Raw genomic sequence first — 13,496 nt, 5'->3', positions numbered from 1 at the left:
TTCTCATGTCGTCTATAGTATCAGCGTAGATAACAAGGAATGAATGGCATGGGCAAATTCAGTATTTCGTCTTATGTTGCATTCCACAGATCTTCCGAGGATAGAACCTTGAGCATTACCTGAGGTTACATCGATTTTTCTGGGGTTCTGTATACACTCAAAACAAAAAAGTTTACTTGAATCCAAAGATTTGGACCTCCTTTAAGGATTTTGGCGACCTATCTGGCCTTAAATGAAGGATCAATAAAATTAAAATTTGGATTCAGATCTCATTTATCGAATTTTCATTATATTTTTTCGGTGTATTAATAAAACTATTCACATACACAGAAAAAAAAATTCACGAAAATTTTTCCAATTAAAATTTTAATTGAGTTTTAAAAAATATTCAACTAAAAATTTCATTGATTCCACAAATTTTTTAATTGAAACAAAAATCAATCACAAAAATTAATAGTATCAATTAATTTTTTAATTGGATCAATTAATTTTTTATTTGGCCTTCAATTAATTTTTTAATTAGTACTATCATTTCTGTGATTGAAGACATTTCAATTAAAAAATTAATTGGATCTATTAATTTCGTGATTGAACCAGAATTTTTTTGTGTGTACAAACAAATGCCAGTTTAAAAATCCAAATTATGACGGATACTTCGAAGTAAAAAATATTTTCTTAATTCAAAAAAAAAAAAAAAACTTTAAACCAAAGATGCTAAATCTTCAAAATAAGTCTTAGCCTACATATAAGTATTTTTATCTTAAATCTAAAGATTCTATATTTCAGTTAATTTAAGGACGATTTCTTTACATCAAAAATGTGCTTCTTTATTTTAAGGAAAATTTTACGAATTTAACGGAGGGACGCAAATTTACAAAATTTGTGTCCTAAATTTAATGAAAAAAATTTTGAAGCAAAGATTATAACCTTTCTTTTAATAAAAATTTCATTATTTTAAAGAAATTTGTCCTTAATAGTGTGTCAATTGCGCATCCTAAAATTTAGGTTGCATAATCTTTAATATCACGTAAATATTTTTTTCATTGCAGTGACATACATCTAAACGTTTTTAAGCTTCAAAGTTAGTCTTTCAATATTGTCATTAAGTATTTCTTTATGTGAAATATCGTCTTAGGGTGCATATTACGACTGTCCACCTTAAGCGGCAAAATGCCAGTATTGTTTTCATGAGCCGTTTGAATAGCTTCCAGATATGTCCAGCATGTGCAATGGGTCTTTAAGACGACGGTGTCACTTGGTCGCCCTTGTTGATAAGAACTAATCTTTGTTCTTTCCACACATCTGGGCTTTTGGCAGTATTTTATAGTTCCTCCGTTGGGAAAACAGAGATGTTTGTGAGAGTTTCTGTTTCGTTTTCGATTTCTCTGATATCATGCCTTGGGAATAAAGTTTCCACGATATTTCAATTTTTATTCTCGTCCATCTTGTCTATCGGACATGCCGAGTTTTTGCGTAACAACCTCGTATCCTAGTGTCCAAGGATTATTGTTTATGTCGAATCTTACTTCTTCCCATTTATCTCTATTGCTCTTATGCATACTGTTCTCTAATTGTTTCTTTGCCTCCTTGAAACAATTACAGTATTTATACTCTAAGTCGATTTATTTAAAATTTTAATTAAACTTATATTTTATTTAATTTCCTTTTTTACTTAAAATTATCAAAAATTGGAAATGTACTATGTATTAAAAATATACATTTCCGATAACTCAATAGTTTAGTTCATAACAATCAATTAATGTACGTTGGCATACATTTTAAGGTATCTCTTTTCAAATAAATTTCTTTCGTTGAAAATTGTGTTATTGATTTATGTATCTTCTGTTTGTTTACCAACACTGTCCCATATTTCAAATATCAAAACGGGAAACGTCAAAGACTATTTGCATTTTCTTTACTTGACAATTGGTCTGGATGATTTATTTGAACCTAACCATCGAGTTAATGACGCAAATCCACGTATGGTTGAAAGGAAAATTCAAGCAATTGTTTAACTATTTTTTTTTTGAAAACTACAAAGTGGTTCAAAAAGTACCCCAGTACATAAATTTAAAAATTTCAAAGCATTTCAAAAGCTTACAACAATTTTGCAAACAAAAAAAGTTTTCCTTCGTTATTATTGTTGGGGGAATTCCATGCCTTCACAACACCTGCTGATGTGCTTTTGTGTAACAATCCATAAGAAGTACTTAACACTAGAACTAATATACTGCACGAAATTTGAATAGGAGAATGTGTGGTTACAAATTACGTAGTACACCAATCAGCCTAGCCTTGAGTGTCCCTAATTTGATTTATGTATTCAAGATGCAGCTTCATAATCACGGTTGCCACAGTTGATAGAATTCTAAAAAAAATGGTAAATTTTTTACTGATTGGTAGATTGGAAGAATTCTTGATGTTTTGGTAGATTTTGCAGAATATTTTTCTCCAACTAAGAGGTACTTCACAAATTTTTGATATAAATAAAATGTTTAACTAAATTTCAATAGAAATAAAATTTTGACAAATATTCCTATAGAAATAAAATTTTGACAAAATTTTCTATAGAAATAAATTTTTGTCCAAATTTTCTAGAGAAATAAAATGTTGACAAAATTTTCTATAGAAATAAAATTTTGACAAAACTTTCTGTAGAGAAATAAAATTTTGAGAAATTTTTCTATAGAAATAATATTTTGACAAAATTTTCTATAGAAATAAAATTTTGGAAAAATATTCTATAGAAATAAAATTTTGGGAAAATTTTCTATAGAAATAAAATTTTGACAAAATTTCTATAGATATAAAATTTTGACAAAAATAAAATTTTGGGAAAATTTTCTATAGAAATAAAATGTTGGGAAAATTTTCTATAGAAATAAAATTTTGACAAAACTTCTATAGATATAAAAATTTAACAAAAAATTTCTATAGATATAAAATTCGGACAAAAATTTTCTATAGAAATAAAATTTTGACAACATTGTCTGTAAAATAACATTTTGACAAAATTTTCTATAGAAATAAAATTTTGTCAAAGTTTTATAGAGAAATAAAATTTTGACAAAATTTTCTATAGAAATAAATTTTTGTCCAATTGTTTTGGAGAAATAAAATGTTCACAAAATTTTCTATAGAAATAAAATTCTGACAAAATTTTCTATAGATATAAAATTTTGTCAAAATTTTCTATAGAAATAAAATTTTGACAAAATTTTCTATAGAGAAATACAATTTTATTTCCATAGAAATAAAATTTTGTCAAAATTTTCGATAGAAATAAACTTTTTACACAATTTTCTATGGAAATAAAATTTTGACAACATTTTCTATAGCAATAAAATTTTGACAAAATTTTCTATAGCAATAAAATTTTGACAAAAATTTCTATAGAAATAAAATTTTGACAAAAATTTTCGATAGAAATAAATTTTTGACAAAATTTTCTATAGATATAAAATTTTAACAAAATTTTCTATATACATAAATTTTTGGTAAAAATTTCTTTAGAAATAAATTTTTGTCAAATTTTCTAGAGAAATAAAATTTTGACAAAATTTTCTATAGAAATACATTTTTGTCCAAATTTCTATAGTGAAATAAAAATTTGACAAAATTTTCTATAGAAATAAAATTTCCGGAACATTTTCTAAAGAAATAAAATTTTGACAAAATTTTCTATAGATATAAAATTTTGTTAAAATTTTCTATAGAAATAAAATTTTGACAACACTTTCTATAGATATAAAATTTAGACAAAATTTTCTATAGAAATAAAATTTTGACGACACTTTCTATAGATATAAAATTTTGGGAAAATTTTCTATAGAAATAAAATTTTGACAAAATTTTCTATAGAAATTTAATTTTGACAAAATTTTCTATAGAGAAATAAAATTTTGGGAAAATTTTCTATAGAAATAATATTTGGACAAAAGTTTCTATAGAAATAAAATTGTGACAAAATTTTTCTATAGAAATAAAATTTTGACAAAATTTTCTATAGAAATAAAATTTTGACAAAATTTTCTATAGATATAAAATTTTGGCAAAATTTTCTATAGATATAAAATTTTGACAAAACTTTCTATATAAATAAATTTTAGGCAAAATTTTCTATAGAAATAAATTTGTGTCCAATTTTTTGGAGAAATAAAATGTTGACAAAGTTTTCTATAGAAATAAAATTTTGACAAAATTTTCTATAGATATAAAATTTTGTCAAAATTTTCTATAGAAATAAAATTTTGGCAAAATTTTCTATAGATATAAAATTTTGACAAAAAATTTCTATAGATATAAAATTTTCTATAGAAATAAAATTTTAACAAAATATTTCTATAGAAATAAAATTTTTACGAAATTTTCTATTGAAATAAAATTTTTACAAACTTTTCTATAGATATAAAATTTTAACAAAATTTTCTATATAAATAAATTTTTGGTAAAAATTTCTTTAGAAATAAATTTTTGTCAAAATTTTTATAGAAATACATTTTTGTCCAAATTTCTATAGTGAAATAAAATTTTGACAAAATTTTCTATAGCAATAAAATTTTCTATAGAAATAAAATTTTGTCAAAAATAAAATTGTGACACAAATTTTCTATAGAAATAAATTTTTGACAATATTTTCGACAGAAATAAAATTTTTGACAAAAATTTTCTATAGAAATAAATTTTTGTCAAAGTTTTCTAGAGAAATAAAATTTTACAAAATTTTCTATAGAAATAAATTTTTGTCCAATTGTTTTGGAGAAATAAAATGTTCACAAAATTTTCTATAGAAATAAAATTCTGACAAAATTTTCTATAGATATAAAATTTTGTCAAAATTTTCTATAGAAATAAAATTTTGACAAAATTTTCTATAGAGAAATACAATTTTATTTCCATAGAAATAAAATTTTGTCAAAATTTTCGATAGAAATAAACTTTTTACACAATTTTCTATGGAAATAAAATTTTGACAACATTTTCTATAGCAATAAAATTTTGACAACATTTTCTATAGCAATAAAATTTTGACAAAATTTTCGATAGAAATAAAATTTTGACAAAAATTTTCGATAGAAATAAAATTTTGACAAAATTTTCTATAGATATAAAATTTTAACAAAATTTTCTATATACATAAATTTTTGGTAAAAAGAAATAAAATTTAGACAAAATTTTCTATAGAAATACATTTTTGTCCAAATTTCTGTAGTGAAATAAAAATTTGACAAAATTTTCTATAGAAATTAAATTTTCGGAACATTTTCTAAAGAAATAAAATTTTGACAAAATTTTCTATAGATATAAAATTTTGTTAAAATTTTCTATAGAAATAAAATTTTGACAACACTTTCTATAGATATAAAATTTAGACAAAATTTTCTATAGAAATAAAAAAAGTTTCTATAGAAATAAAATTGTGACAAAATTTTTCTATAGAAATAAAATTTTGACAAAATTTTCTATAGAAATAAAATTTTGACAAAATTTTCTATAGATATAAAATTTTGGCAAAATTTTCTGTAGATATAAAATTTTGACAAAACTTTCTATATAAATAAATTTTAGGCAAAATTTTCTATAGAAATAAATTTTTGTCAAAGTTTTCTAGAGAAATAAAATTTTGACAAAATTTTCTATAGAAATAAATTTTTGTCCAATTTTTTGGAGAAATAAAATGTTGACAAAGTTTTCTATAGAAATAAAATTTTGACAAAATTTTCTATAGAGAAATAAAATTTTGGGAACAAATAAATAAATAAAATTTTGATAAAATTTTCTATAGATATAAAATTTTGTCAAAATTTTCTATAGAAATAAAATTTTGGCAAAATTTTCTATAGATATAAAATTTTGACAAAAAATTTCTATAGATATAAAATTTTCTATAGAAATAAAATTTTAACAAAAATTTTCTATAGAAATAAATTTTTGGTAAAAATTTCTTTAGAAATAAATTTTTGTAGAAATACATTTTTGTCCAAATTTCTATAGTGGAATAAAATTTTGACAAAATTTTCTATAGCAATAAAATTTTGTCAAAATTTTCTATAGAAATAAAATTTTGTCAAAAATAAAATTGTGACACAAATTTTCTATAGAAATAAAATTTTCAAAAATGGTTGTTTGTTTTGTAGTTTTTGATTAAATGTTCTCCAAATTTTGTATATTATTTATGGTTCTTAGACCTGTAATAAAGTTAGGCATATAACAAAATGTATATTAAATGGCCGCCTCTAGTAAAAAAAAATGATTTAAGGATCATGAAGGCTCGATTTAATAACAAAACAAGGAATATCCACTTTAGGCGAATCTCCAGCTTACCTTATTTAAATGAAGAATAGTATGCAATTGTTTCATGACTACCACCGGTAACGTGGGTGATTTTGTTATGTCTACAAACTTACTTTCGATTTTGGACGCGGATACACACATACATTATCCTAGTATATCCTATTCCCATATATTAGCACTTCTTGGAGCAATTGAGTAATCGAACATGTTCAACATGTCAGTGGTTATGTGTTAAGTTTTTACGTATTTTCATTGTTTTTTTTTGAAATGGGTCGCCTTAGCTTTGCTCATGGTGGGGAGTTGGTACCACTTTGTACCAGGCCAAACTATTGTTCCTTTTCTCCTTTGTTCAGTGATTTTAATGATTGCGCAAATGTGTTCGTTTTGATATAACACGTCGTAAATTATTTGTCCCTCATACCTTAAATGTGTAGTGGTGATTTCTTGGCATGCATATGAATGAATTGCCTTATGGAATTTCCATTATGTTCTCTCCGCTGTTATGTTTCCTGCTTTTTGATTCCAACTTTAATATCTTTTAATTGTTCATCCATTTGTTTTAAATGGAGTTGTATTGTACTTTTATTGATACTGCAATGAAAGGATTTAATGGAAAATTCGTCTTCAGTTAAATGACTTGTCATCACTTTGACGATTGGTGCATGAACCCAATTTAGAGTTTGCTGTTTCCTTTTTAGCATTTTTAGGATAATTAGTATGTCAAATTTATTATTTAAATAATAGTGACGTCTTTTGGTCATATTGTGTTTGTAACTGAAAAAAATTAGCATGTGTAAATCCTTTAAAGGATGATAATAGGGCGCAGAGATACAAATATTTTGACGAAATGCTCTATAGAAATGAATATTTGACAAAATTTTTTGTAGAAATGAAATCTTGACAACATTTTCTGTAGAAATAAAATTATGACAAAATTGTCTATAGAAATGAAATGAAATAGGAATTATAGTTTGAGAAAATTTCCTTTAGAAATGAAATTTTAAGAAATTTTCCTATAGACCTAAAATTTTGAGAAAATTTCGCATAGAAAAGAAATTGTGAGAAAATTTCCTATAAAAAAGCAATCTTGAAAAAAATTCTTATAGAAAAGCAATTTTGAAAAAAATTTCCTATAGAAATGAAATTTTGAGAAAATTTCCAATAGAAATGAAATATTGACAAAAATTCTATAGAAATGAAATTTTTTCCGGAAATATAGAAATTAAATTTTGACAAATGACATTTTGAGAAAATTTCCTATAGAAATGAAATATTCTATAGAAATGAAATTTTGATAAAATTTCCCTATAGAAATAAAATTTTGAAAAAATTTCATATAGAAATGAAATTTTGAAAAAATTTCATATAGAAATGAAATTTTGAGAAAATTTGCTATAGAAAAGCAAATTTGTCCAAATTTGCTATAGAAATGAGATTTTGACAAAATATCCTATAGAAATGAAATTTTGACAAAATTTCTTATAGAATTGAAATTTGTCAAAAATTTCCTATAGAAATGAAATTTTGAGAAAATTTCCTATAGAAATGAAATTTTGACAAAATTTCCTATAGAAATGAAATTTGGACAAAATTTCTTATAGAATTGTCAAAAATTTCCAATAGAAATGAAATATTGACAAAAATTCTATTGAAATGAAATTTTTTTTCAGGAAATATAGAAACTAAATTTTGACAAATGACATTTTGATAAAATTTCCTATAGAAATTAAATTTTGACAAACTTTCTACCAAAAAAAAAAAATTGACAAAATTTCTATAGAAATGAACTTTTGAAAATGTCTCGTATAGAGATGAAATTTTCACAAAATTTCCTTTAGAAATAAAATTTTTGACAAAAATTTTGCTTTAGAAATGAAATTTTTGCAAAAATTTCCTTTAGAAGTGAAATTTTGACAAAAATTTCCTTTAGAAATAAAATTTTGAAAAAATTTCCTATAGCAATGAAATTTTGACAAAATTTCCTATAGCAATTAAATTTTGACAAAATTTCTTATAGCGATGAAATTTTGACAAAATTTCTTATATCAATGAATTTTTGACAAAATTTCCTACAGAAATGAAATTTTGAAAAAAATTTCTATAGAAATGAAATTTTGAAAATATCTTATATATAGAGATGAAATTTTCACAAAATTTCACTTCTAAATTTTGACAAAAGTTTCCTTCAATTTTCCTTCAAATTCAATTTTGAAAAAATTTCCTACAGAAATGAAATTTTGACAAAATTTCCTGTAGAAATGAAATTCTGACAAAATTTCCTATAGGAATGAAATTTTGACAAACTTTCCTTTGACCAAATTTCCGATAAAAATGAAATTTTGACAAACTTTCCTATAGAAATGAAATTTTGATAAACTTTCCTATAGAAATGAAATTTTGACAAAATTTCCTATAGAAATGAAATTTTGACAAAATTTTCTATAGAAATGAAATTTTGACAAAATTTCCTATAGAAATGAAATTTTGACAAAATTTCCTATAGAAATGAAATTTTGACAAAATTTCCTGTAGAAACGAAATTCTGACAAAATTTCCTATAGGAATGAAATTTTGACAAAATTTGCTATAGAAATGAAATTTTGACAAAATTTCCTATAGAAATGAAATTTTGACAAAATTTCCTATAGAAATGAAATTTTGACAAAATTTCCTATAGCAATGAAATTTTGACAAAATTTCCTATAGAAATGAAATTTTGACAAAATTTCCTACAGAAATGAAATTTTGACAAAATTTTAGAAATAAAATTTTGAGAAATAGAATTTTGACAAAATTTTTCTTTAGAAATAAAATTTTAACAAAATTTTCTATAGAGATAAAAATTTGACAAAAAAAATTATTGAACAAAAGGAATAAAGATAAGAATCGTATTGATTTTTTTGTTTGTAAAATTCTATTATTAAACAAATATATACATATTTAAAAAAATGTTCGTAACCCTATTTTTTCTTGTAATTCTAGGTGGTTTTGATGGCACATCAAATGTTTTAGCTGGAAAACTTTTCAATATACCTGTGAAAGGAACACATGCTCATGCCTATATCACATCATTCTCCGGTATTGGAGAGTTGAAAACGCGTTTATTGAAACATAAGACAACTGGTGAGTACATACAGATAAATTCCAATTCCATTGTTTACACTATTTTACCATTTGTTTTTCAGGCATAACTGGGGATCTGTTAGAATTGGCTATAAAATATCGCCAGGCCCTGTCACAAATTTTAGATGTTTCCATGGAGGAATCATCTGAAGGCGAATTAGCTGCTATGGTTTCATATGCCATTGCATTTCCCGATGGCTTTATGGCTCTTGTCGATACGTACGATGTTAAGAGGTATTTCGCTTTTAGGCAAATTCTCTCGGAACAAAAACAATGTAGATTTTTTGTATAGTTTTTAATGTTGATTCATTTTTTTTATTCAAATCGATTTCGAATTTCATAGAAGTTTATCTACAACAAGTACTTTGAATTCTAATGAAAAACAATTGCACCAATATACGTAGTCAGTCTTATACGTACTTGTATTCCTATTCAGACGATTTAATATTGAGTAATTTTATATATGAAGGGTATAGAATTAAAGTAGACGTAGATTAAACAAAAGTGACAAAATTGCAAATTATCAATGTCCAAATTGTGAAATTTTTTTATGCCTTAATAGTTAATTTTCAATGATATAATAATAGGGCGAGAGCGATATACATTTAAATGCTTTACCATTTCACTAGTTACAGTTATTTCTTTTGAATATTATACACTGAAAAAAACAACAAGGAATTCTTGTTCTTGTTGGACACATGTCAACCTGTTCTTACACAGAAAGAAATATTAAGAAGAAGAATTAAGAAAATATTAGAAATTGCTTACAAATTAAAAGATGTTATTAATTTGTGCGATTAACTTTAGCTTTTGTTTGCAAAATTGATAACATCAATTAATTTTTAATTGAATATTTTTCAAAATCAATTATGATTTCTATTTTGCTAATATTTTGTCAGTGATAAAAATTCAGACACAAACTCTCAAAACTATTAAAATCATCCTTTAAACTTGGTGAAATGGAAAATTTATCCTAAGCTGCATTTAAAAAATCAGATTTATTTATATTGCTTATGTAAATTCGAGATTCAAGTCAGGTATAACCCATAACAAGTTTGGATCAAAAAAAAAAAATCAAAATCAAAAAAGGCAATACTTTTAGATTTGGGTACTCGTTTTGTTCAGTATAGACTTTTTCCCCTTTACTTTGATTTTATACCCTTTTAGTCCTAAAGGTGGTACCCAATGTTCTGGTTTTCCATCAAAACTCTAAATTGAAAGTGCGAAAATACATATGTCAAAGAATAAATTTTTTTATCAAATCTTGTCACAGTTTGGATACAAAAGTTTTGATTGACGGTTTTATCTTTTCAAATTAACTGATTCAAAAAAGTAACGATAAGAAAACCAAACATAGTAGCCACCTTAACCATGATAACCGATAAGTACTAATATTCTCAGTAACATACCAGACATACGTATCTAAATATTTGTGTGTGTGTGTTTTTTTAATTTTTTTATATCCAAACTAATATGTCCTGTCCCATAAAACCAAAGACGTGTGTTTGTGTATTTTTATAGTTTTTTTTTTATTTAAACGAAGGTTAAATGGGGTTTATAATTTTCCAAAAATTAAAATTTTTATTTCTATTTTTAAACTTAAAAAAAGACAAAACACCGCCATTAATGTAATATTCCCTATATGAACAGCAAAAATGATAAAAAGAATGCCAAAGATATTGATAGAAATTCGAAAGAAAGTTCCACAGGCCACAAATCGTTAAAAACAGCCATTAAAATTGAGGCTAAAAATCATAAAAATATTCAAATACAACAAAATGGTTACAATAAATCTAATGGGAAACCATCATGGTCACCGCCTACGCCTCCTTTAACGCCGCTCATGAATGGATCTGCAACGTGCCAATTATACGAAAAAAATGATGTAGCGGAATCCCACAAGGTTTACTCAAATGGCAACTGTGTTTCTCCGGCTATTAATGATTTTCCCCTGAATACATCAAATTTTGTGAATAATTGTAAAATATCTAAAGAGAATATTTCACAATTCTCACATAGACAAACATCACCACAAAAGTTGTCATCATCTACACAACTACTATCACAGCCTAGTAAATCACATCTGCCAAAATATGTCGAGAAGTCATTCAGGTAATTTTTCCCTTCAATTTATTATCCCGTCTTTCTTGACTACTTCCGTTGTCTCTACTCCCACTCTGTGATATGTATTTCTTAGTACATATAGAATACCGATATAGGAAAGGGCTTTCAAATTCATGGTCGTATATACATAAGAAATACTTTTTTTATTTAACTCACTCCTAGTTATGTAATGTCTCTTCTTGGCTTTGCTCTTGGAAATGTTATGCTTTTGTTTTTTTCCTGGCACTGTAGGACTGCTTCTTTTTTATTTCAGAACTAATCTCATTTATGTTATGTTTTATGTGCTTGCTTTTTTGTGTCTGTTTATATTTGTAAAATTCTTATATTTTATTGTTTTGATTATTATATATAGAATTATTTATTTAATATTTATACTTAGAAATTACAAGCAAAAATTACAATAAAGGGAATAAATCAATCTATAGAATTAATACTTTCCAAACACACAAAAAAAAAATCCTTACAAATCATGAAAATAATAGTCTCCCTAATGAAGTTGAAAATTTTGATTATTTCTTGCACATGCATGATAGAAATTGCGGTATTTCAAGACAAAAAATTTTCTTAGGTTACGATGTAGAGGATGACAACAATTCTTGAATCGATTTGCTATCCACTTAGACCACTACAGGTCCATTGTGATTCCTCGAGGTAATTTTCTCAACGTCTCCCTTTAAAGTCGATCAAGAACTTCCAGACATCTAGGACGATGTTCCTTAGGCTACACTTCCTCAGATCGGTGAGAGCCTGAAAGAAAAACTAGCCCACACAGAAAAAATGTTCACCAATTTTTTTCCATTAAAATTTTAATTGAATTTTGAAAAATATTCAATTAAAAATTTTGTTGATTCAACAATTTTTTTTAATTGAAACAAAAATCAATCACAACAAGTATATACGGCCGCAAGTTCGGCCAGGCCTCCACCATGGATTTGCGTAGAAACTTCTACTAAAGACTGTCATCCACAATCGAATTACTTGGGTTGCGTTAACACTTGCCGATGGCAAGGTATCTTAAATAATCCTTAACACCGTCTTCTAAATTGTAAGTTAGTCCATACGGGGGATATATTAAACAAAAAAAAAAAGGCCGATTAAAGACGTATATAATTCAGTTCGACAAAATTTTCTATAGAAATAAAATGTTGACATAATTTTCTACAGAAATAAAATTTTGACATAATTTTCTATAGAAAAAAAAAAATTTTGACAAAATTTTCTATAGAAATAAAATTTTAACAAAATTTTTTGTAGAAATAAAATTTTGACAAAATTTTCTATAGAAATACAATTTTGACAAAATTATCTATAGAAATAAAATTTTGATAAAATTTTCTATAGAAATAACATTTTGATAAAATTTTCTATAGAAATAAAATGTTGACAAAATTTTCTATAGAAATAAAATTTTGACAAAATTTTCTACAGAAATAAAATTTTGACAAAACTTTCTCTAGTAATAAAATTTTGACAAAACTTTCTATAGTAATAAAATTTTGACAAAATTTTGTATACAAATAAAATTTTGGTAGATTATTTCTGGCGATATGGACCAATTTTTGTGTGATTGGCCATTGACTATATATAACTATAGACCGATATGGACCAATTTTTGCATGGCTGTTAGCGGCCATATACTAGCGAAATTTACCAAATTTCAACCGAATCGGATGAATTTTGCTCCTCCAAGAGGTTCCGGAGGTAAAATCTGGGGATCGATTTATATGGGGGCTATATATAATTATGGACCAATTTTTGCATGGTTGTTAGATACCATATACTAACACCACGTACCAAATTTCAAGCGGATCGGATTAAATTTGCTCTTCCAAGAGGCTCCGGAGAGCGGATCGGATGAATTTTGCTCCTCCAAGAGGCTCTGCAAGCCAAATCTGGGGGCCGGTTTATATGGGGGCTATACGTAAAATTGGTCCGATATGGCCCATTTGCAATAC

At 25.0% G+C, this 13,496-nt stretch overlaps 1 protein-coding gene across 9 annotated transcripts in view; it reads left to right on the top strand.

Annotated features, from left to right (window-relative positions):
• Naprt (nicotinate phosphoribosyltransferase) overlaps nucleotides 1–13,496 on the top strand; it is a 90,467-nt gene that overhangs the window by 57,114 nt on the left and 19,857 nt on the right. For 8 of the 9 annotated variants that reach the window (XM_075296248.1, XM_075296255.1, XM_075296252.1 and 5 more), the window contains exons 6-8: nucleotides 9,277–9,417; nucleotides 9,480–9,651; nucleotides 11,068–11,529. In XM_075296248.1, the coding sequence (XP_075152363.1) occupies nucleotides 9,277–9,417; nucleotides 9,480–9,651; nucleotides 11,068–11,529 (775 nt within the window). The remainder of the gene's footprint in view (nucleotides 1–9,276; nucleotides 9,418–9,479; nucleotides 9,652–11,067; nucleotides 11,530–13,496) is intronic. The other variant, XM_075296256.1, reaches the window with a different exon arrangement.

This window comes from Haematobia irritans, chromosome 2 (genome assembly GCF_050003625.1).
Source record: "Haematobia irritans isolate KBUSLIRL chromosome 2, ASM5000362v1, whole genome shotgun sequence".
In the NCBI taxonomy this organism is placed as follows: Eukaryota; Metazoa; Arthropoda; class Insecta; order Diptera; family Muscidae; genus Haematobia; species Haematobia irritans.
Note: the sequence above shows the minus strand (reverse complement) of the source record. Positions and strands in the feature narration are given on the sequence as shown.